The sequence below is a fragment of the Doryrhamphus excisus genome, chromosome 1 (assembly GCF_030265055.1).
Source record: "Doryrhamphus excisus isolate RoL2022-K1 chromosome 1, RoL_Dexc_1.0, whole genome shotgun sequence".
Lineage (NCBI taxonomy): Eukaryota > Metazoa > Chordata > Actinopteri > Syngnathiformes > Syngnathidae > Doryrhamphus > Doryrhamphus excisus.
This window is the reverse complement of record NC_080466.1, coordinates 25,629,853-25,653,258: the sequence shown is the minus strand read 5'-3', so window position 1 is coordinate 25,653,258 and position 23,406 is coordinate 25,629,853. Positions and strand designations below refer to the sequence as shown.

Below are 23,406 nucleotides of genomic sequence, written 5' to 3'. Positions count from 1 at the left end.
AACACCGGAATGCCGATAGAATTCATCAATAATTATGTTCGATATTTAACTAATATTGTGACTAATATTAGTCACAATTATTATTAGTAGTAATACTAGTCATATAAAATGAAATAAGATGACTAATAATAATTAGAATAATAACACCAGAGGTCAGGAAGGCCTCACCGACTCCCCACCAAGAAGAAGAAGAAGAAGAAAAGGAAAGAAGAAGTGTGATGCAACCATGGCGACACGAGGCGTCAGTCCAGCAGCACAAAGGGAAAAGTACACACATCTTGTCGTCTGTCAGCTTTCACGTTCTTCATTTGTTGGCTGTCATCTCGACCTTGTCCCCCCCCCACCACCACCCGTACTCTTCCCTCCTTCTGTTTGCCGCCATTCGTCATCTCGCATCACTCCTCCATCTTTGTCCTCTTTTCTCCTCCTTCTTGTTAGCCTTCTTTCTGCTCTCTTTATCCTCCATAAACTAGATGGATGTCTCAATCCTACACGCATCACCAAGCACACACACAATATGACATATAGTATTCTATTACCTTGGCCGTGCCACAAATACATGACTTCAATAAGTATACTGTGTACACTGACACAGGTGGGCCCATTATACACCCAAAGCACTTATGCACTCAAAAATTGAGTCTAAGTACACAGGTGAGCACTTGTGCACTCAAAAGACACAAGTCTAAGTAAGCAAGTGTGCACGTTTGCTCTCAAAGGAGAATGTGTAAGTATGCAAGTGTGCACTTCTGTGCTAAAACCACAAAGTGCACATCAGCAGGTGAGCACATGCGCACTCAAAAGACACAATTGCGCACTTATGTAACCAAAAGACCAAATGTTTGTACACAAGTGCACACTTATGCACTCAAAATAGTATAAGTATGCAAGTGTGCACTTCTGTGCTAAAACCAAAAAGTGCGCATAAGCAGGTGAGCACATGCGCACTCAAAAGACACAATTGCGCACTTATGTAACCAAAAGACCAAATGTTTGTACACAAGTGCACACTTGTGCACTCAAAATAGTGTAAGTATGCAAGAGTGCACGTAAACACTCAAAAGACTATGTCAAAGTATGCAAGTGTGCAATAATGCACTCAAAATACTAAGTACGCAAGTACAGACTAAAGTGTTACACAGCAGTAAGTACAAGTCAAGTACACACTAAGTGTACTGTGTAGAGTGTGTGTGCTTTTAGGACCCCACTGTCAAGATTCCTAAACTCGGGAAGTACGGAAGTATTCTATGTGAGTACACAGCATGAGTGTAAGTATGCAAGTGTGTTCCTGAGTGGGAAGTTACAAGGTCAGATATTTTCCTTCCCAAGGATTCCACCCGTGAGCAAAAAGCAGACGTACGTGCACGCACACGTACGTGCACTGCGGTCAATTAGCCGCCTAAAAGGTGCTTGATTGTGCCGCACGCTAACTTGCTGATGATTGCGCTTTCTTTTGGGAAGGCACGGAATCTTTCATAAAGCGGTAAAATGAAAAACACAGCGTCAGGCTTTTAGGGGGACGAATGTGCTCCTTCATCATGTGGCTGTGGGCGCTGGGGAGGGAAGGGGGGGCGAGGGGGGGGGGTTAAACACAATCGCAACACACTGTTAGCGACCACCTTATTTGAGGGAACGCTTCTAAAGTCAAGACAGGACAAAGACGATGAATAAAAAAGTGGGGAGACATGAAAACACGGATTAGAGTATTATTAGTAGTATTAGAGTATTATATTGTACTGCATACACCATCTTCCATCTGCTTGGTCACATGACTCCAGGTCAACTGCTCGAGTCCACCACATAAAGACCACCAAGACAACACACAATAGGTTCCATGTGCGCGTGTATTAGAAGTATTACGGTAAAACCAAATACTTTCTTTTGCCCCCTTCCACGTCTATTTAGACGGCAATGGATGGGCACAACAATCCTCTATCCCATGTTGGAATATTCCAAATGTATTTCCATCAGTGACTTCATTACAATGAATATTCTAATCAACACTATTGTATGGATTAGTCATTATCATATTTCATGATGATATTTCAATCAATGATTTATTGGTTATAAAAAAGAATGATGCATATAAATCGTATTTGCCGGCGGTGGAATGTTCCTCCACGCTCGGCGGCGGCCATGCCAGCTGCACGGCATGAAAGTGAGTGATGACGAGGACTATTTTTATTATTATTTCTGTTATTGTTACCGTCAGCTGCAACAAAACTCACTTCCCTCCCCCCTCCCTCACTCCCTCACTCCCTCCCTCGTTCCCGCCTGCGTGAACAGCTCCCGCTGAGGAAGAATGGCCGCCGCACGTGCACATGACCAGCAAATGAATCACTTTCACACACGCGTGGAAATGGAACGCCCATCTTGCTTACTGGAGAAAAGTCGCAAAGAAAAACACAAAGCTTGCCGTCTGCAAGCGGCCAATCAGAGGCCGCGTTGGTGGTCATGTGAGATTGTTAGGGTTTACTTTGCTGCCAAAAGTTGAAATCGGGATCAATGAATTCTTTTTTCATGTAATTAGTATGAAATGAGCGGCACAGCGGTCGAGTGGCTAGCGTGCAGACCTCACAGCTAGGAGACCAGGGTTCAATTCCACCCTTCACCCTCGGCCATCTCTGTGTGGAGTTTGCATGTTCTCCCCGTGCATGCGTGGGTTTTCTCCGGGTACTCCGGTTTCCTCCCACATTCCAAAAACATGCTAGGTTAATTGGCCACTCCAAATTGTCCATAGGTATGAATGTGAGTGTGAATGGTTGTTTGTCTATATGTGCCCTGTGATTGGCTGGCGACCAGTCCAGGGTGTACCCCGCCTCTCGCCCAAAGACAGCTGGGATAGGCTCCAGCACCCCCCGCGACCCTTGTGAGGAAAAAGCACCAGAAAATGAATGAATGAATTATGAAATGATCCATAGACAACAATGGAGGTTTTACAGCCTTGGATGGGATGGCAATTCATCCTAGCGTGTTTGGTTGGACTCCTCCGACTGAACTCAAGCGCACATGCAAGCACATACACATACACATACACACACAAGCAGCTTCAAAGGCTCAGCGTGTGTGCAGGCATGCAGATGAGTGTGTGTGTGTGTGTGTGTGTGTGTGTAGAGGACATGTCATTCTTTGTAGGAAGTAGTCCCGCGAGGTAAACATGAGTGCAGGCTAATGCCTTCAGGACGGGGGAAATATTCATTTGCATTTCAATGGAGCACACACACACACACACACACGCACGCTCACACACACACACACACACACACGCTGCATACATTCCAAGAAAATAGCATGTAAAAGACCACTTCATTAAACTAGATTCTATGGGAGACAAAAGGCCTTTTAAAGGCAAAATAATCGTTGCTAATATTTTGACGCTCCCCAAAAATAATTTGGTCAAAATATCGGAAACAGCTTCCGGCATCATCAGGACATATCGTTGACTGAATACCTCCTAAAGGTCAACATAAGCTTTCCCGACTGGATCTGATGACATGGTGTACCTAATGAAGTGTCCAGTCAACACGCTCAGGTTCATCGCCTGTAAAGGGCGATCAACGCTGACCACTGAGCTGCTCTTCCATGGAAGCCCTGCAGGCTGCGCTGTGGCCAGGTTTCACGAGCCGTGGGTTGGAAATCAAGAAGGAGAAACTGTTGGCCGGCTCGACACTTTTTACGCTGAGTACTCAGCACTGTTGCACTCCAAACCAGTGTTTCCCTTACATTCATTTACTTGTGGAGGGCCCGCCACACATACATTTGTACCACCACAAACATCCAGCATGTTTGCACTTGCTCAGGGACTAAGGAATTTCCATTATTTCTTGGAAATGTCCTTTATATTCCAATCCAAATGTTGGCAGGACACTCCCCATTTTGAGTGTGCTGAGTGCAGTACTCGTTACAGACAGTGTACTGCATTTTGCCATACTCTTCAATATACACAAAGTGTAAGGATACAAGTGTGCACTTATACACTCAATAGACTAAGTGTAGGCACGCAAGTCTGCACGTGTGCACTCAAAAACACTGAGTTTAACTATGCAAGTGTATGCACTCATAATATTAAGTGTACATCCCCAAGTATGCACTTATACACTCAATAGACTAAGTGTAGGCACACAGGTCTGCACGTGTGCACTCAAAAGACTGAGTTTAACTATGCAAGTGTATGCACTCAAAATATTAAATGTACATCCCCAAGTATGCACTTATACGCTCAATAGACTAAGTGTAGGCACACAGGTCTGCACGTGTGCACTCAAAAGACTGAGTTTAACTATGCAAGTGTGCATGTATGCACTCAAAATATTAAGTGTACATCCCCAAGTATGCACTTATACACTCAATAGACTACGTGTAGGCACGCAAGTCTGCACGTGTGCACTCAAAAGACTGAGTTTAACTATGCAAGTGTGCATGCATGCACTCAAAATATTAAGTGTACATCCCCAAGTATGCACTTATACACTCAATAGACTACGTGTAGGCACGCAAGTCTGCACGTGTGCACTCAAAAGACTGAGATTAACTATGCAAGTATGTATATGCACTCAAAATATTAAGTGTACATCCCCAAGTATGCACTTATACACTCAATAGACTAAGTGTAGGCACACAAGTCTGCACGTGTGCACTCAAAAGACTGAGTTTTACTATGCAAGTGTACATGTATGCACTCAAAATATTAGTGTACACCCCCAAGTATGCATTTGTGCACTCAAAGGACTAGGTGTAAGTACACAAGTGTGCCTTTATGCACTCAAAATACTATGTGAGAGTATGTAAGTGTGCATGTGTGCACTAAAAAGATGCCAGCGCAGTGCCAAAGGGAAGGTGTAAAGCGGCGAGTGTGCACTTAAGTACACCGTAGAGCGACACTAAGACTCAAAGGCTCCAAATACTAAGTGCACCCAAAAGAGCAAGTGTAAGTACACAAGTGTGCAATGCTGCAGCCAAAAGCCTAAGTTTAAGTACACAAGTGTGCCAAAGGAGACACGTCCATGTTGTTTGCGGTCGCTTTTAGCGCGAGTCAGGCTGCAAAGCGGCGCTGATGAAGAGTCTTGCCGCCGAGATCGGGCTGGCGTCTGTTCATTGATGCACGTTGACTTGATCATAAAGGTTATTTGCTAAGGAATGACACGGGATTGCGTTCCAGCGCACAAGCTTGCATCAGTCTCCTCTCGACTTGCACTTAAACGCTTCTGAAGTCAAGCCTCTTTGTTTACTATGCCGTGACGTAGCGGGGATGAAGTACACAACATGGATATGGTATATGATATGGTATATGATATGGTACATGATATGGTATGTATATGATATGATATAGTATATGATATGATATAGTATATGATATGGTATGATATGATATAGTATATGATTATGGGATATGATATGGTATGGTATATGGTATGAGAAAGCGCCATTTTTAACCCTTTTATGGGTCCTCTGCATATTGTAAAACTTGAATGAATGGATTATTGATGAGATTATGGCTGCAGATAAGGATTACCATTATAGTCGAGTCTTCTGAATGGAATCAAAGATGATGTTTGTTTTACCTAAACCACAAAGATCATTTCATCAGAAAATACAATAATAATCTGCAAGGCTGAAATCGGGAAATTTGCATTTTTCTGAGTTGTTGATGAATTGGGTAATCGATTAAATGTCATTAGAGTGTTGCTATTTTTGTCTTAATTACTTTTTAACAGCGTTTGTTTACACACACTGATATCTATTTTTAATACATCTGTCCTCACTGTTGTTAGGCTGAGTGTGTGTGTGTGGGGGGGGGGGGGGGGGGGGGATCAATACAATTTAGCCTCCAGACACAATTAGCTTGCGGGTGGGGATCATTTGTATAACAGACATCCTGCAGCGCCGTCGTCGCCACTCTGAGTGGAAAATGAAGCCGATTATCTTGCACTCGGCAGCACCATGGAAATGTAAAGTGTACATGAAAAAAACATGGCCGCCACAGCCAGGTAGTCCGCATTTGTTTTTGTTTTGGAGTCACACTTTGTCATCTTATGGTCTGCGTTCCTTCCACAATTTGAGAGTGACACCACAACCTCTGAGCGTTTGGAGTTTTCAATCAAGGACGTTGAAACACTGCCTGTGTACTGAATACAGGGTTTATGATGGCCCCAGTTTGACCCTGGAACAGATTAAACATGATTTCCTAAGGGGAACAAAAAGGAAACTCCACAAAATGAAAGAAAGATATCCCACACACACTGACACAGAGCTAGCAGAACACTGCATGCTGTGGATGTATGGCAGACAGCTGTCAATCAACGCAGCAGCAGTTTGAGCTTGACGTTAAAGATCACGTGATCGGCGAAGACCGGAAGTGTGCCGTCTTCACCTTCCCTACGTCACAGCACAGGTGGGCACACCACGTGCCTGCTCGTAGCACTACCCCACCAAGTAAAGTAGGAGCATGCGCAGTCAGCACAAAACTATCAGGAAAGTTGGCGGGAAAACAAAAGTCCGCGTGAGACAGGTGTGTGTGTCTCACCTGTTTGTCGGACCCGACACCAGGACCGGGACCGGCGAAAGGACCAGGAACGACGGCCATCCCGGCAGCCACGCCGAGTTCGGGCAGCCTCCTCCGGCTGAGCACCAGCAGGTAGACTAGCGCTCCGAGCCACACGAGCACCGCCACGGCCACCGCCAGCCGCCGACAGAGACGCTTCATTTCCGGTCAGAGCAGCCGGCGGCGCCCGCTGTCACGGAGCCATGCCGGCGCGGAGCAAGAAAGAAGCCAAGAGCACATTCTGCACTTCCTCACTCTACGTTCTCCATTCTACCTTCTCGACACTTGCTCACTATCACCCAGTCTGTTGGAGTCAACTCCAGCCTGGCTCTCTCTCCGTGAGCGTGTTCTTCCGTGCGTGACAGCGCCATCTGCCGATGCTGCCAAGAGTGCAGCGTGGAGTCAGACAAAATACAAGCTGTCATCTTAATGTATGAAATACGTCTTTTTGACTCCTGTATATTAGGAAATATTATGAATTATGAATACTTCTCCATAGGATCACTTCATTAGGTACAAAAACATCCTTTACAAGTGCTGAACGTTTGGAGTCTACGATAGAATACTTTACTGTCCTCTGCTGTCATCTAGTGTTCGCAAGGCGAACAGCTATCCTCCATCTTGTGCTTGGTCGTGTGCTTTGCTGCTGGTCCAAGTGTTAAACAACAAATGTTCCTAATCATCATTTAGGCTACTGTTGTGGCCGTAAACCACATAGAAATCCACCCTGAACCCCCAACATCACTTCCTGTTGAAATGCCCGGAAGGCATTTATTGCAACACACACGAGCACGTGTCTGTGTTAAATGGCTAATTTTCTCAGACTACATCTACGATATTGGGTAGTATAAGTGTAAAAGTGACTATGGGGTGTTACTTTGTCTAGAGTGCTTAAATAATTTAAAAACCGTAAGCTATGTAGAAAGTCCAAAGGCACATACAAAGATCCTCCTCTGGTAGTCCGGTATCACGGTCCAGTCTGGAACCGATTGGCAGTAATAAACCAAAGATTGTATCTTCTACAGCTCATTTCTTGTCTTGAGACTGGTAAGAAAGCACACAAACATCCTCTAATCCAGTTTTTATTTCCTCAGCAGAAAAAGGAACACAATAAAATTAAAAGGAAAAAAACAGGACAAATTATGTTCTTTTTTAATACATTGAACTAAATATGCCACTCTATGCTAGGGTGTAAGTAACTCAAACTGATATAAGGTTAAATAATTCTTTTCTTTAAAAAGGTACACAAAGATATTCATTTTCTTCCGTTTCTCATTAGCACTCAAAAAGAATCATTTTCTTTCCAAACACAGGAGCGAGCCGTGACGTTTTCTCCCTTTTAGGGCCGGAGGAACGACTAGCAATTGTTCATTGGTGACAAGTCAAAGAAAAGATGCTCGTTTTCGTGTCGGAATGCCGGAACAAACTTGTCAATTCTTCTTCCAAGTCCACACGTGTCACTGATTAAGAGCAAGGATACGACACGGATACGTCAATTTAGGAAACGGCCTTTTCCGGATTGGAGGCGAGCAGTGGCGCCATGACAGGTGGAATCAGTGATGGCAGCAGACGCCAGATTCAACCTTCATTGGGAGACGTTGGCAACATCCGCCTGCCTGATGCAAGGATGCAGGCCGACCACAGGATTGCATATCATCTCAGATATCGCTCAAACGTCGCCACTGTAGGACTTGGAGTCTTTTTCCTGTGGAAATCCACTGGTGGAGTTATGGCTAAGCGATGATCAGCCTGCAGGCTTCACAGCGGACGCCTCGCCGGCCTCAATCGAGAGAAAAGATTCTATTATGTCGCAAACAAACGGCCTCAATCCAAACATAAAATGACAAATTGTAGCCACAAAATAAGAAATAAATTAAAAGAAGCGTTTGAGGAGGGTAGCAGGTCATGTGATTACTTCAGGTACTCTTGGCGGTGTTTTGGTGAACAACTTCATTAGAATACAAAAATTCAGTCGTACTTCCCGCTAAGTGTGAGGAACAACAGTACCGAGCGTCAGAGGGGGGAAGAAGAGGAGGGTCTGCTACACGCGCGCACACACCCACCCCCACTCACGTGCACACACACACACACACACACACACACACACGGTTTGGGTTTTCCCTGGAGTCAGCGGTCCACGTGAGCATCAGAGCCCAAGGTCCAGCCCTGCACGTGGACCCGAGCGCTGGCGGAAGAAAAGTGAAGAAGAGGAAGAGGAAGGTGGGGTCGACCTGAGGTGCGGGTCGCCAGGCGGAGGCCGCGACCGACAGAAGACGACGAGCGTTCAGCTCAATGTCCAGAAGTTGCTGTACTCGTGGGGAGGGGGGGCGCGAGCAGGGAAGAGGACCACATGGCCAAGTGGATCCGCCTCCTCCGGAGATGTGGGCGGGGTTAAGGCTGTGTGAGTGTGAGCGGCCTCGTCAGGAGTCCAATCAGACACTCCGGCAGGAAAATCAATCATCAAGCTCAGGTCCTCCTCTTCCCTCCCCCTCCCAACCCCCCATGGTCATTGTTCCTCAACCCCCCTCCCCCCATTCCCCATCTTGGTAAGCGCCTCGTCTCGGACCGGATGGCGAGCAGGGGCGTGGCCGATCAGGAGCACTCCTCCCCGATGCGTTGGCACGAGCGCCCCACCTTGCGGTCCAGTTTGACCATCTTGAGGACGGCCTCCTCACGCCCCCGCCCCAGGTGGTCAAAGAGGCAGTCGTGTTGTTCGGGGAGGCGGTGCAGCATGCAGAAGACGTATCCTAACGGAAACACACACAGGAAGCGTCAATCAAAGGTGAAGGAGGGGGGGGTCAGATGAAGTGGTGGGTGTGGCTCTACTGACCGCAGCGACAGGAGCCCAGCTCCTGCTGGACCAACTCCAGTTTGGTTTGGCAGCGGAAGCAGCGCCGGCGTTTCTTTTGCTTGGGCGTCGCTCCTGCCTCCTCGCCATCGCCGTCTTTTCCCTCTGCCCGTGGCCGCTTCTCAGGAGTGGCCTCGCTCTCTGAGGCTGTGAAGAGTGGGGGCCAGGGGTTAAAAGTGGGTGGAGTAGGCGGAGCTAGCGGCAGTGTCGAGAAGGTGACTTTACCTGACTCTCGAGGACGCTTTGTGGGCGTGCACAGTGTGCCCTGCGCCGTTTCTGTGGACGACACACCTGCAAGTGGGTGGGAGGATGAGCCGGGTGGAATCAAACACAGTCGCGACGCCATCTGTTGATGCTGCTTACCCTCCCTGGAGGTGGCAAACAACGGCGACGGTTCTTCGGCCGCTGGCTGCTCTGCAGGGCTGGGTGGTGACGTTGACGATGCTGAAGATATAGACGGACTGCTGCTGCTGCTGCTGCTGGCGATGGTGGAAATGGTGGTGGAGATGGTGGTGGAGATGGCGGTGGTCTCGCTACTGAAGACAGGCGTCTGGCTGCTCCCGCTGCTCTGCATGGCCTTGGAGGTGCAGTCTTCTCCAGGCTGCTTCTTCTGGATGTCTGCGGGGACCAGGAGGCTCGTGTCTTACTTACTTAGGGGGGTTCCACACAATCATCTACAGTCGGGACATGCCAATCCACATTTTTACCAGATATGTGCAACCATGCCCAAAGAATATCAGCAAATGCAGCTGCCTCCACACATCCAATGCCAAGCGCACACATAACGTCAGGGTTGCTTCATTATCATTATCGTTGATTTGATATATGAAGCTATAAGTATCTACTATAATACTGTAGCAACCTACAAGTAGAGTGTGGCTGTGAATGTATCAGGCGGAGCGCTTGTGTGTGCTGACGGCTACGTTTGCTGATAGCCTTCTAGCTAGGTTTGCTGACGACATTAAAGCACAGACGTGGCTCATAGATTGGCGATCTGCACAGGTGGTGTGGGACATTCACAATAGAGTGACTGGATCGGCATCGGTTCCCAGTACTTTTGGAGATCATGCATGACACAGGGAGATATTAAAAAGTGAATGAACGTACCAGCAAAGCATTTGGAGCAGAGGTTCATGGTTTTACTGGACCTGCAGAGACAAAAGTTTGCATTCATCAAAGTGGATCGAGTCAACAACAACAACAGCAGCAGTAGAACCTTTGCAACTACACGCCTACACTTCTCATTGGAGCTTTACTACAGTGGCTAACGGCAGGTGACCATGTCAGCTTCTTTCTGACTCAAAGATCTACTACTACTATGACTAGTACTAGTCAAAGTAGTAGTCGTAGTACGACTAATACAGGAACAGGAGGTAAAAACGGATCCATTTACTTGTTGATGCATCTGATTTAGGCTGAGCGATATATCGACATTTTGAAAATAAATATCATGTGGGGGGACTTATATGTAGTCCGTCCGACACGCAGCTGCAGATATCCGCTGGAGAACAGCACGCCATAAAGAGAGAGCCAGCGTCCCACTGCTGCAGCTCATGTTGAAAACTGTCCCTCCAAATAAGACATTTGAGAAGTTTGAGCTTAAAATTCCCCGAAATTTGGGTCACCACTTTCATCGAAGGGTGACGGCGGGTCCCACGGCCAAACCAGGCGAGAAGCACTGGCCTTATGTGCAGGAACAATTCACATCCTTGGAGTTATTAGTTATTTGCATGAGGTGCAATGTTGAACTTGCAGTGACCGGCGTTGAGGACAATCAAAAAAAATGTAGCACACCTGCTCACCACCCACACCTTTGACCTTGTGTCACATGACAAAATAGATAAGTGGGGCCAATGTGGACATTTTCACTTCTTTGTCCTCCTGATACTGTTTTGAGGGAGTACTGCAGGCGTGCATGAATGACTGTAGTGTCTCTCCATTCTCTCCCATTGACTTCCCACTCAAGAGTATCATGGTCCTTAGACAAAGTACGGACCCAAACTGGGTTATGGTGGGCCAGGAAATGGGCAAAAGTGTCAAAGTCAAACAAGGAATGAGAATCTTCACTTCATTTAACATACTGAAAGTAGCCATGCAAATGATTAAAACAGCGAATGCCGCTCTAGGGTATGCCTTCGCACAAGACCACCTAAAAAGTTGTATATGGTCTTATAACATGTTTGAAAAATAACAACAATGTCGTCAAAATGTGTGAGAAAGAGTACTATGCATGCCAGGGCAGTGGTTGGTGGTGCCACTTTGCGAAGAAACACTAAACATTTGAATAGCATACAATGCATTGTACAGTAAACCTCGGATATATCGGATTCAATTGTTCCCACTGGTTTTGTCCGATATAAGCGAACACACACATGCACACACACACAGCGTAAGAGTGTGTCACCTGACATTGACAGGTGGGTTAGTGGTTCAATTCTAAAACTACATGGGGGACGAGGGGGCAGCATACAAGTGCTCAGTATTGATAATACTTCCAGAAAAATATCTTGTCTGTTTTTAGAGTCCATCTTGCACACTGACTTGTCAGTCATTCTGCTGATGAAGGTTTTAGACACCTTCATGTTTAGTCTTGTACAGCCAGGATGAGTTAGCTAGTTTCCTTTTTCCAGTTATTAAATATTAAATATCAGATTGATAACATTGAGGTGATAGGCAAACAGCAACGATGTGTCACAATTCAAAGTACTTATCGTCCACTTAAATCGCTGTGATGTCATTCCAATGCCGCTCACAGACACTAGGGGGCGATGAGTGCACGGTATCACCGGGATTGCGTTGGTTTGCTGTGATGTATTAACCTGCGCTGTATTAACAGATCAGCGTTCACCGTTTGTGGTCCAAATGACTGTTCCTGTATGCTTTAAGCGACTCAACGATCAAATGGTGTCTCCTCCTCCCCGTTTGGAGTGACGCAGGGCAGGCTGTGAATCACATCCGGTATGCAACATACATCCACCTCTGTGACATGACACATCAGAAAGCGATCGAAATGAATAAAACAACACACATCTTAGCTTCCAATGGAAACCGCGTGTCCATTGTTTGCCGTGTTTCTCTCGGAGGTGATTGAGAGTAGCAGGTCTGCTTTAAAAGGAACCTGCTGGCAATAAATCATGTTGTACGTCGGGAACGTCACCTCTTAAATGTCTTTAAACACGACACACTGCACGCCTAAAGACCGGCGGCGTGTAACGCCACCGAGTTTAAGGCCTCAAGTAGGATAAGGGTGTCCATTTATGCACTTTTAAGAAAGCAGGGAGGTTATTTATCAGGCAACTTCCCAACCCCCCACCCTCGGCCTGCTCAACAGAACAACAACAATAGGCTTTTGGACGAGTTGAGTCCGTTCAGAATATTCCATCGAGGTTCCACGCAGCTACTCCTCTGCCCCTTGAAGGCTAAATAATAAATACTTACCCCCAAAAGCCGCACGGACACCGGGGAGGGAGACTGGGCGGCTTGCTTCTCTCGCTAGTGTCGCCCATGGCGGCCACAAGAAGCTACGCGAGGCTGGGGATGAGTCCGCGGCCTGCTCGCTCGGCGGAGCGACGATCCAAAAAGGCGACGAGGACTCGAAAAAATGCCCTCGTCGTGTTCAATCCTCGGGAGATTCGTGAAGCGAGTCGCGAGAACGTGGGTCGCTTCGGACCACAAAGACTGTCGGTAGAGTCCCAGAAAACGTAGAGTTTGGAAAGGAATAATTGAAAGGTAGTCAAAGCAATCAGCTGGACGTGTGGACGTTAGGAGACACCAAATCGGCATGCGGGGGTGGGGGGACACCCCGGTCTTTTAGGCGGAACCAAAACACACCATGTAAATATCCAGCTGTCCGTCGGGTTGGTCAAGAGGAGGCTTAAGAGACTTTAAAGCCGTGTGAGTGCGTTTGAGAAGAAAAGCGAAATAAACTGAGCCAGGCCGGCCCAACCGTGCCAAAATAACCCCCATCTAGACGTCGATGGTGTCGCCCGCACTGGGCCGGAAACGCGTCCATCAAACCACAAATGTCAATATTGGTCAACAAAAGCAAGAACCCAGCAACTAAATGATCAAATATGTACAAATATGTCATGTCACCACTCCTGGCTGGCGTTACCGACGACTAATCTTAACTTTTTTGCTTTTCTACGGCGAACCGTGTCGCCGTTTGTTGTAGCAGTCTCATTGTCACATTCACAATTTAAGTACTCGTTGAAATAGCACAAGCAGGCAGACCTGGTTCTTCTTCCTCTGGTCCCACGATGATCAACCATTTGGCGTTGCTGACATTGCAGACCCAAACAATATTCACTAAAGGACGACGATGCGCTTTATAATCTCGTATTTTGTGTTTACCACACACTGCGCTTATTTTGCGCTAAACGAAGCTCACATTCGGTGTCACAAGGTAAAAATAACATTTTGCAAATGAATAATAATGCTAACAATTATTTGTGCCACAGTGACAAGGACATTTGAAGGAATAAATGTTATTTCACACTTCATGAATGGTAAAACAAACTTTTGAGGGACATTTTTACAGGCAGTGGAAAAGCAAACACATCAAAAGACTAGGATACTTAAATCAGACTAGTCAGTATCACAAACTCCCGACACCTATATGAATAATCACTTTGTTCTTCATATTTAGTGAAGGCGACAGCTGCAATTATTTCACTGTTAAACACCGGAGAGGAAAAGCTCTGTCAACAGAATTCTACCTGTACACCCCTCGACCCCACAAAAGGGTATGGTACTCTACCAATGGGGTGTACTAATAAAGTGTACAAAGTTAAATGTAATCTGACAAGTGTTGTTGCAAAGGAAAGGACAAAGAAAACAAAAGTGCAACAGACAGGAAGCGCAGCGCAGCAGCTTCATTTAAAAACACACACGGCATAATAACATCTTAAACCTGACAGATGAACTTCATTGAACCTATCAGCTCCAGTACTTTACTTCAGTCAGAAGACCCAAGATGCAAACTTGTTTTTGTCGACTTGAGTCTGTTAAAGTGCCAAATAGCAGCTGCTCCTGTAATAGCTGGTTTGTTTTGGCTTCTCTGCAGCCCGAGTGCATCGATAATTTGTTCCGAGCCTCTCAGCCCAAACTTTCGTCAACTAATTGGTTTCCTCGTCAGCTTGTGCTAAGAAATGCAAGTGCGTGAAATACTAACTTATGACACGTCAATCTCACTTTAGTTTGCTCTCGAGGTATAAATGAAGTCTCCAGATAAGGACTACAAACGCTCAGCAGCTTTCGTTTCTTATGCAAATGCATAATTGAATTAAGTGCTGTTTGCACACAAACATCACATTTTGCTTCAGCAAAAAGTTGAAGAATTGAGAAATGCAAAAATATCCACCGGCTTTTCTGATGGGGTCAATCGCTCTCTTAAAAATAGATTCATTATGTATCTGGTGGAAATATGACACGTAAGAAGGGATGGTGCAGGGAAAGCACGTCCTTATTGTCAGCATCCAGCGTGAGCCTGGTCTTGTTTCACCGCTTTTACAAAGTACCAAAGACACAAAAACGGATTCAACGAGCCGGTCGGTGGACGTAGAAGCTACCGAGTGGGAAGACTGGAGTCTTAAAACGCTGCTGCTACACATGCAAGTCTCAAGGCACACGCACGACAAACAGCACGAGTTATGACAGCGAGAAGACAGCGTCGAGCAGCGAGGACGAAGAAGACTGTGCAAAATGGCGGTCCTCCAGACACCCCTCCAAACCCGTGGGGCAGGCAGGGGGTGCTATTAATGATGGGCCTGTGAGGAAGATGAAGACGGGTTGGAGGGCAGCAGGCTGTGAGTGCGTGAAGGTCGCTGAGGTCGTGGCGGCTGCGAGGAAGTGGCGGAATCCGAAGCGTCCTGGCTCGGGCTGCCTTCTTTGACGTCTGTGTCCAACTGGGCTGGACACTCAAAGTGGACACAGTGGAAGACCTGCAAGAGGAGGAGGAGGAGAGTCAATAGCCATACTATGCTGCCCCCAACTGGCTTGGAGTGAATACAGTCGTCCCTCATTTATCACTGTTAATTGGTTCCTGACCACAACAACATAGGATTCCTTAACGTTCATTAATGGAATATTTGGGTAATTATGGCGTAAACAACTTCTTTATAATCTTGTAAATTCAGTTTTTAACATCACTAACACCATCTAGACATGATATAACACCCCTACAGTCACTTTCGATGTAGATATAATCAGAAAAAAATAAGTAAACATAAATACTACATATTTTAAGACTAAGCTTTGTGCTATTAGTTATTGATAAACATTTCAGCCTTTTTGTTTTGTCGTATAGCCACATAAAATAATTCTCTACGACGCATACAAGCGAATACATGCGAGTATGAGAAACGTGTAGATGTTGGCAGGTCTGATAATAATATGACACTAAAAGTACTTGTATTAGATGAAGGAGGGGGCTGTGGCAAAGAGGCAGAAGCGTACTCCCGCATGTTCTCACCTCGTTAGCAGTGTTGTGAGTCCCCACGATGCGGACGAAGGACGCCGGCTGCTTGTCAAACTTGAGCGTCTGCCATGAGCTGAGACACGTGAAAGTCACACAAACAAGCAGGATGTATTGTTTGATGAGATAGACAGAAATGTGCTTCAAGTGTCCAGTGAGGCCATTCATCAGCTTCGCTTAAGCCTGTTATAGACTCTATTGTTTGGAATTATCTTCTACATTGTTAGAGATTTGAAAGCAAACATTACATTTATAGCTCATGGCGCCACCCGTGACCAATTACCTTGCAGTTCAGCCTCATTTCGAAAATGGCGTCGTTGGTGTGACACAGGCTTTTCAAGGTAGATAGTCAACAAAACAACTCATATCATGATATACTTGGGTTGAATATAGATACATATATACTTAGGTTGAATATAGATACATATCCTGTACCTACCAGAGGCCGAGTGATTAGCAGAGTCAGAAAATCAGTAAGACCCGAGTTTTCTCCGGATACTCCGGTTTCCTCCCACATTCCAAAAACATGTTAGCTTCATTGGCCACTCCAGATTGTCCACAGGTATGAATGTGGGTGGGAATGTTTGTCTATATGTGCCCTGGGATTGGCTGGCCACCAGTCCAGGGTGTACCCAGCCACTCGTCGGAGTCAGCTGGGATAGGCTCCAGCATATTCCCCCGACCGTAAGCGGAATAGAAAATGGATCGCTATTTGTGCCAATTTCCCGTTGGCTTTCAAAAATCGAACAACATAATTCCAAACAATACATGAACAAGCAAAGCTGATGAGGGGGCCCTTCAATGTACTTTACTCCATTCATTATTTCAAGATGATGCTCACCGACACGCCACACGTGTGCGGTCCACCACCTTTGTCCACTGCTGCTGGTTGGTGGACACCTCGATGTAGTAACTGTAGGAGCGCTCATCACAGTCCCACAGCAGCAGCCTGGACAGGAAGTCACACGACCGCTACAGGACGAGTAACTTGACGGGGAAAGCAGGCAAAAAGCCGACCCACCTCAAGGATCCAATGGAGAAGGGCTGAGCCAGCTGGATGACGATAGCGCCCGAGCCCAACTGATGGCACGTGTAGCCCGAGTCCCAGTCGTAGTTGCGGGTGTCGCCGTTGAGCAAGGCGTTCCTGCTGCGGCTGACCCCCTCGATCACACTGGCACACGCCGCTACAGTGGCCACGTTCTCACCGGGCACTGCGGATGTCGCACATTAGACCTCAGCTGCTGGGCTGCAATCCCACCCGTGTGGGAGCTCTTCCTGCAACTTACCCAGAAGTCCTTGCTCCAGCGTGAAGGAGCGGTTGGTGAACATACATTCAAAGGCCACAAGATGGAAGACTTTGTTGACCGTGTTGTGTGTTCCCACAATGCGCACGTACCTGAGGTGCACACGTCACGCAACACGCTCCAATGTCACGCTTTCCCAAACACGACTCAGCGCAAAGAACCGATGCGGACTGACCTGCAAACTCGAGGCGTGAAGAAGAGATTCTGCCAGGAGCGGCACAGGTACTTGGAATGGTCCACGACCCGCACCCAGTCCAGCTCATCCATGGACACCTCAATGTAGTAGGAATATGACCTGGGAAGAGGATCGAAATCAAATCTCACCATCACTGCAGGGTTCTACAGTTAGCATTTAGCACTGATGGTGGAACACGTGTTGGGGGGCACGGACAAATCCAAACGCCAGGAGAACCTCCAGACAGAAGCGGCAAAGTCATCTGTAAGGCCTCTTTACCGACTGTCTCTGTCCCACAGCAGCAGACGGACGTGGTTGATGATGGACGGCTGGCCCAGTTTCACCTGGATCCCGGCCCGGCCGTCCTCCTCAATGGGGTGCCTGGAGAACCCGTGGTCCAGGTCGTAGTTCTGAGTGTCCCCATCCAGCAGAGCTGACTTCAGCTCACCTTTCACCACCTGAGCTCCGTGCTTCATGGTGGCGATGTTCTCCTCCGGTACTGAAAGCCAAGAAGGGTGGTATGAGCGCCAGGGGGGTGCACAGTCACACCATCGGATGACTGACGCTTTATGAAAAACACAGACTTAGCATGCCACGGAAGTTCAGGTCCATGTTCCGGCTCTCGGAGCGCAGCTTGATGGCGTCCAGCAGGTCGTCTGGGCTGAGGAGGCCCGACGGTCGGACGACGTTGAGCATCTCTGTCAGCGTCATGAGCGGCAGACGCACCGCCGACATCACTTCTTGAGTCTCGGGGCCTTCGCCGTACTGCCGGCACCAACGGCACAAGGCCTGAAAGATCTCCCTCTCGCTGGCGGCAAATGAGTCACGGCGGACCACCGTCAACAAAGCAGTCTGTGGATGCAACACCACATTTCTTTAGACATGCACCTGCTGCCATGTCAGTCAAACGGTGTCACTTCATTAGGTACGCTATGAGACGCTCTCTTTGGATTTAAATTGTCATTTAGGCATTCATTTTAACACTTCAGCTCTAATACTTTGATGCTTTCGTGTAGCCATATAAGGTCGGCAAAATGACACATTTTGATATTAAGATTAAGATTAAGATATGCCTTTATTCGTCCCTCAGTGGGGAAATTTGTAATCATCATGTAGTCATCCCTCGCCGATTCACATTTCGCAGAATTTTACTAAATCCAGCTGTTGCATGGTTGGAACACAGTCTATTCAATGTTAAGTATTCATTCATTTTCTACCGCTTATTCCTCACGAGGGTCGCGGGGCGTGCTGGAGCCTATCCCAGCTGCCTTCGGGCGAGAGGCGGGGTAATGTTAAGTATTTTCAAGGAAATAAATAAAAATGTGGGCTACTTTTGCTCAAACTCAACTATGAACCCCCAACGTCACTTCCTGTCCACACTTTCTGCAAGTCATTTATTGCAACACACACAAGCGTGAGTCGTGTGTCTGATGTCGTATTCTCTCTCCTACTATTTCTTGTCTACTATATTGGGTATTACGAGTGTAATGCTGACTTTAGGGGTGTTATTTCATGTCTACAGGGGTACCGGGGGTGCTGGAGACTATCCCAGCTGTCTTCGGGCAACAGGCGGGGTACACCCTGGACTGGTGGCCAGCCAATCACAGGGCACATATAGACAAACAACCATTCCCACCCACATTCATACCTATGGACAATTTGGAGTCACCAATTAACCCTGGACTGGTGGCCAGCCAATCACAGGGCACATATAGACAAACAACCATTCCCACCCACATTCATACCTATGGACAATTTGGAGTCACCAATTAACCTAGCATGTTTTTGGAATGTGGGAGGAAACCAGAGAACCTGGAGAAAACCGGGGAGAACATGCAAACTCCACACAGCGATGCCCGTCTAATAATATTAAAAAAAGTATTTCAGAAGGTCAAAGAGATTTTCCATTCTCAAACTACGAGAGCATTCCATCTATAAATAAAGAATCCTACTCCATGGAAATTAATTGATCGGAGTCAGGTCTGAAATCAATTTAAACTGCCATAACCAAGATATTACTGCATTGTTAAATGAATATTTAATAATACAGTAATATATATATATATATATATATATATATATAATTATAAAATATATTCTGACATATGACCAAACCTGAAAACAATGATGTTTGTCTTCTCATTAGTTAACGCAAGTGTACCTAAAGCTGTGACCACCAAGTATCTTTCCCACAATGTCACCGCTGACCTTTGATAGCGTCAGGAAGCCGTCCGAGTTCAGCACTTCTGGCGCATGTTTGTCCATGTAGGCGCAGCAGGCGGCGCTGAGCGTGCTGAGAGAGTACAGGCTGGCCACGTCAAACACCAGGCACACGTTGTTGTTGTGCAGGATGGTGCGGAGGAAGTCGGAGATGGAGTCCTCTAGCGGCTGCAGGCCGTAGCGGTGAGCCAGGCCGAGGAAATCGAGCAGCACCTCTTCACGGGCCGAGCTGAGGCTGGCGCGGCCCGTGTATAGGTAGTGTAGCAGCATGGAGAAAGCCTCCGCCTGCGTCTCCTCCAGACAAATCTCCGCCTGCGGCTGCGACTCTTTCATTCCGCCGTACAAGAGGGCCCTGAAGGAAGAACATGTTTGTTGTCGTCATAAGTCATTTTCTGTGCTGCCACAAATACGTCCTCATCACAGAGCCTACTTGTGCTTTAAATACTATGATCCTATGATGTTCGACATCATTGCTTTTCATAACTCAGCTTTGAACTTCTTGCTGCGTCAGCACAATAGTACATTAACACACGACGTCTGCACCACTTCCTGTCCCTCACACACCTGCTGGGTTTCAACCATGTGACCTAGAGGCAGTTTGCATCACTTTGTGTGAGCAGACGGTGGGACTTCCAAGCCTTGTTGTGGAACATCGCTGGACATCCTTCCTGGCGGCTGCATTTGACATTTTTCAGGTCCAACAATGGAGCGCGTTTACTCGGCTCCCCTCAATGAGAGCATCTGCCGTTATGAGGAAACTTAGTATAGTTTCCTGAAGGGTACCTAGTTGAACAATTTCCATACGTTGTTGCTCTGATTTTACATGACTTGTAGCTACAAATGCGCTTATTTGTCCCCCTTCTCTGAGGCGGTACCGACAACAACTGATCACATGACACCATCCAAACCCCAATTTTTTTTAAAGGGAATAAGATAATATTTTGAGTTGCAAAAACTGTAAATCTCCAAAAAAAGGTCTAACCAGCCATGAACCTCACAGCATGTCACTGATCAATACAACTAATGACTACTGTTCTATGTTGTCAACATCATGTATGAATGAAAAGTGGGTGAGGGTTGGTGACCGGATGTCGGGTGAGCACCTGAAGTAGTGGCAGCGGGCGGCCAGGATGACGTTGTGAGCGGGGAAGCGCTTCCCCTCCACGATGAAGGTGACATCGCTGTACTGCTCGCCCAGCGCCAGAGCTCCCAGCTGCTCCGACAGCAAGTGGATGTGGTCGATCTCCGACACGGAGGCCAGCGGCCGCAGAGGGTGGCTGTTACTCATGTTGGCCGCCTGCTAGGGTTTCACACACACACACACACACACACACACACACACACACACACGTCAACGGCTAACAGCTAGGCTACATGCTAACAAGAAAGCTGCTGCATCGTTCGGCGAGTTTAAAAGCGCAGCTCTCCGCACCATAAACGACACCCGGGTGCTTCCTAGTGTAATATTCCATGTCCGTTATGGTGCGTAAGAAGCCGTTTATCAACCACAATGTTGCGAGTCTTGTTATGACAAGACATTTGACACCAGAAGAAGAGACGAGAGAAGCTAACATCCTTTAAAGCCCATTCTGCGCTTTGACTTACCCAGCAGCTCGCAAACAAACTGGTGGATTCTTCAAACACGCCTCCAATGTATCGAAAAGCGACTTGCTGTACTATGAGTTTAAAAGAAAATATCCCAAATATGTTTTGATTTGCCCCACATCACAGCGGAAAGCAATACTGGGCCATGGGAACCTACTTCCGATTCTTGTTCTTCTTTTAATTTCTTTTAATTGGCGGTTGGCATACGACTTTTGGTGTGCAATACCGCCACCCTCTGACCGGGAGTGTGCATCGACTTTTGGGGGACTTTTACCTGTTATACTCAATCATTATGTAAGCCATAAACACATCATAAACATGTTTTTGTCTTGTTCTATATACATGCTGTGACCATGCAATAACACATACATTCATACACATCTGCAAGTTCATATATTACGTGCCCTCAGTTCCCCAGGGGTCAATACTGGGGCCAAAACTGTTCAACTTGTACATCAATGATACGAAAAGTTACGAAAGACTTAAATCTGGTATTATTTGCGGATGATACCACTGCCTTTTGTTCTGGAGGCAGTACAGACCAAATCATTAGAAAGGTCAGAGAAGAAATGGTCACACTAAAAAGATGGTTTGATGATAATAGATTGTCCTTGAACCTAAGTAAAACTAAAATCATGCTGTTTGCTAACAGCAGAAAGGACACATACCAGCAAATACAAATAGATGATGTAGACATTGAAAGGGTGAAGGAAAATACATTTCTGGGGATCACAATAGATGAAAATATGAGCTGGAAACCTCATATTACAAATATACAACATAATGTGGCCAGAAATATTTCAATATTTGTTCTCAATCAGAAATCACTCCACACTCTTTATTGCTCTCTGGTTCTACCATATCTTACTTATTGTGTGGAAATATGGGCTAATAACTATAAAAGCAATCTTCACTCGCTACATGTACTGCAAAAAAGGTCAGTAAGGATAATTCATAATGCCGCCTACAAAGAACATACTAACTCCTTATTTCTCAAATCACAAATACTTCAACTTGCTGATATAGTTCATCTTCAAACAGCTAAAATAATGCATAAGGCTAAAAATAAGCAATTAGCTAAAAATGTCATCCAATACTTCTCTACAAGAGAGGAGAAATATGATCTCAGGGAAGAAGTACATTTGAAACACTTCTATGCTAGGACTACGTTATGCTAGCCATAGCATTTCAGTATGTGGAATCAAACTATGGAATGGATTGAGTAAGGAAATCAAACAATGCACAACGATGAGCCAATTCAAGAAACAATACAAGCAGTTGATGTTTGCTAAATACAAGGATGAAGAGTCTTGAACCAGTCATGATGTGCTATATATATCACTATATTGACACGCACTATGGTACCCATTATGGCATTGGATGCTCATATCACCTCATACTTCCGTACGAGGTACATTATTTACAAAAAACAAACAAAAAAAAAACCTTAAACCGTATTATGGAAAGCAGGAAGTGAACAAATGTAACAGTTAGTGATTGTAAAAGTACCAGATGGAGGGGTAGGATTTAATAAGCTTTGCTTCTTCCTACTCCTTTTGGACATGTGGAACTGGGAACTGATTATGGGATGCACTCAATTGTAATCTGATGCATGTTCAAATGAAATAAAACCATTACCATTACCATTCATGATAACATGGAATACTTACAATATTTGAAGCATTCCTGGAACTTCCTTCCTGGGCATATTCTTCTATTAAATGTTTGTTTGTTAGAATGTGCTGTGTGCCAATTACAAAACATCAATGTGTCTCAAATGGACCCCAGCCCACATTTTGCCCACCCCCGGCTAAATCGCTCTTTATAAAGAATCATAATAACGTAATACTCACCAAGTCAGTGTCTGTCTAGCTCAGGGGTGGGCAAACTTTTTGACTGGCGGGCCGCATTGATTAAACAAAATTGACGGGGGGGCAGACTCGATATTTTACATGAAACAGTCCAGCTGGAATGATTGTATCTGTAAAAGTGTCATGCAATCTGCTTTATGGGCACTTTGAGATCATTTATTTGATGTAAAGTGCGTTATAAATTGATAATAATAAATGTATTATTATTTATATTGATATTATTTGTTATTATTATTATTATTATTATGTGCCTGTGTCCCTTTTTTCAGGAGCACTTTGTAAACAACAGACCACATCAAATAACAAAATTATTCTATCTGTAAAAGTGTTATGCAATCTGCTATATGTGCACTTTAAGATCATTTAT

General features: G+C 46.0%; 3 protein-coding genes across 9 annotated transcripts in view; all 3 read right to left on the bottom strand.

Moving 5' to 3' along the window:
* galnt14 (UDP-N-acetyl-alpha-D-galactosamine:polypeptide N-acetylgalactosaminyltransferase 14 (GalNAc-T14)) overlaps positions 1 to 6,904 on the bottom strand; it is a 45,315-nt gene extending 38,411 nt beyond the window's left edge. For 2 of the 6 annotated variants that reach the window (XR_009128636.1, XM_058065397.1), the window contains exon 1: positions 6,524 to 6,904. Coding sequence is in view for 4 of the 6 variants with exons in the window: in XM_058065397.1 (XP_057921380.1) it covers positions 6,524 to 6,703 (180 nt within the window). In the remaining 2 variants the exon portion in view is untranslated. The remainder of the gene's footprint in view (positions 1 to 6,523) is intronic. The other 4 variants (XR_009128638.1, XM_058065400.1, XM_058065399.1 and 1 more) reach the window with 4 other exon arrangements.
* A 705-nt stretch (positions 6,905 to 7,609) lies between these two features.
* Positions 7,610 to 13,305, bottom strand: zfand3 (zinc finger, AN1-type domain 3). The gene is made up of 6 exons (XM_058065401.1): positions 12,828 to 13,305; positions 10,497 to 10,537; positions 9,753 to 10,007; positions 9,615 to 9,680; positions 9,372 to 9,536; positions 7,610 to 9,288 (listed from the first exon to the last, which is right to left on the bottom strand). The coding sequence occupies exons 1-6, from the start codon at positions 12,893 to 12,895 to the stop codon at positions 9,134 to 9,136; spliced, it is 750 nt and encodes a 249-aa protein (XP_057921384.1). The 5' UTR covers positions 12,896 to 13,305; the 3' UTR covers positions 7,610 to 9,133.
* A 445-nt stretch (positions 13,306 to 13,750) lies between these two features.
* Positions 13,751 to 21,351, bottom strand: btbd9 (BTB (POZ) domain containing 9). 2 transcript variants are annotated; one of them, XM_058065395.1, is made up of 11 exons: positions 21,169 to 21,351; positions 20,667 to 20,860; positions 19,552 to 19,915; positions 17,928 to 18,195; positions 17,623 to 17,842; positions 17,344 to 17,463; positions 17,151 to 17,260; positions 16,886 to 17,075; positions 16,706 to 16,813; positions 15,862 to 15,940; positions 13,751 to 15,331 (listed from the first exon to the last, which is right to left on the bottom strand). In XM_058065395.1, exons 2-11 carry the CDS (start codon positions 20,849 to 20,851, stop codon positions 15,146 to 15,148), a joined length of 1,830 nt encoding a protein of 609 aa, XP_057921378.1. In that variant the 5' UTR covers positions 20,852 to 20,860; positions 21,169 to 21,351; the 3' UTR covers positions 13,751 to 15,145. The 2 variants fall into 2 exon arrangements, with proteins under 2 accessions (XP_057921378.1, XP_057921377.1); XM_058065394.1 differs by having other exon boundaries at positions 13,753 to 15,331; positions 20,667 to 20,863; positions 21,169 to 21,350.
* Positions 21,352 to 23,406: the final 2,055 nt, after the last annotated feature.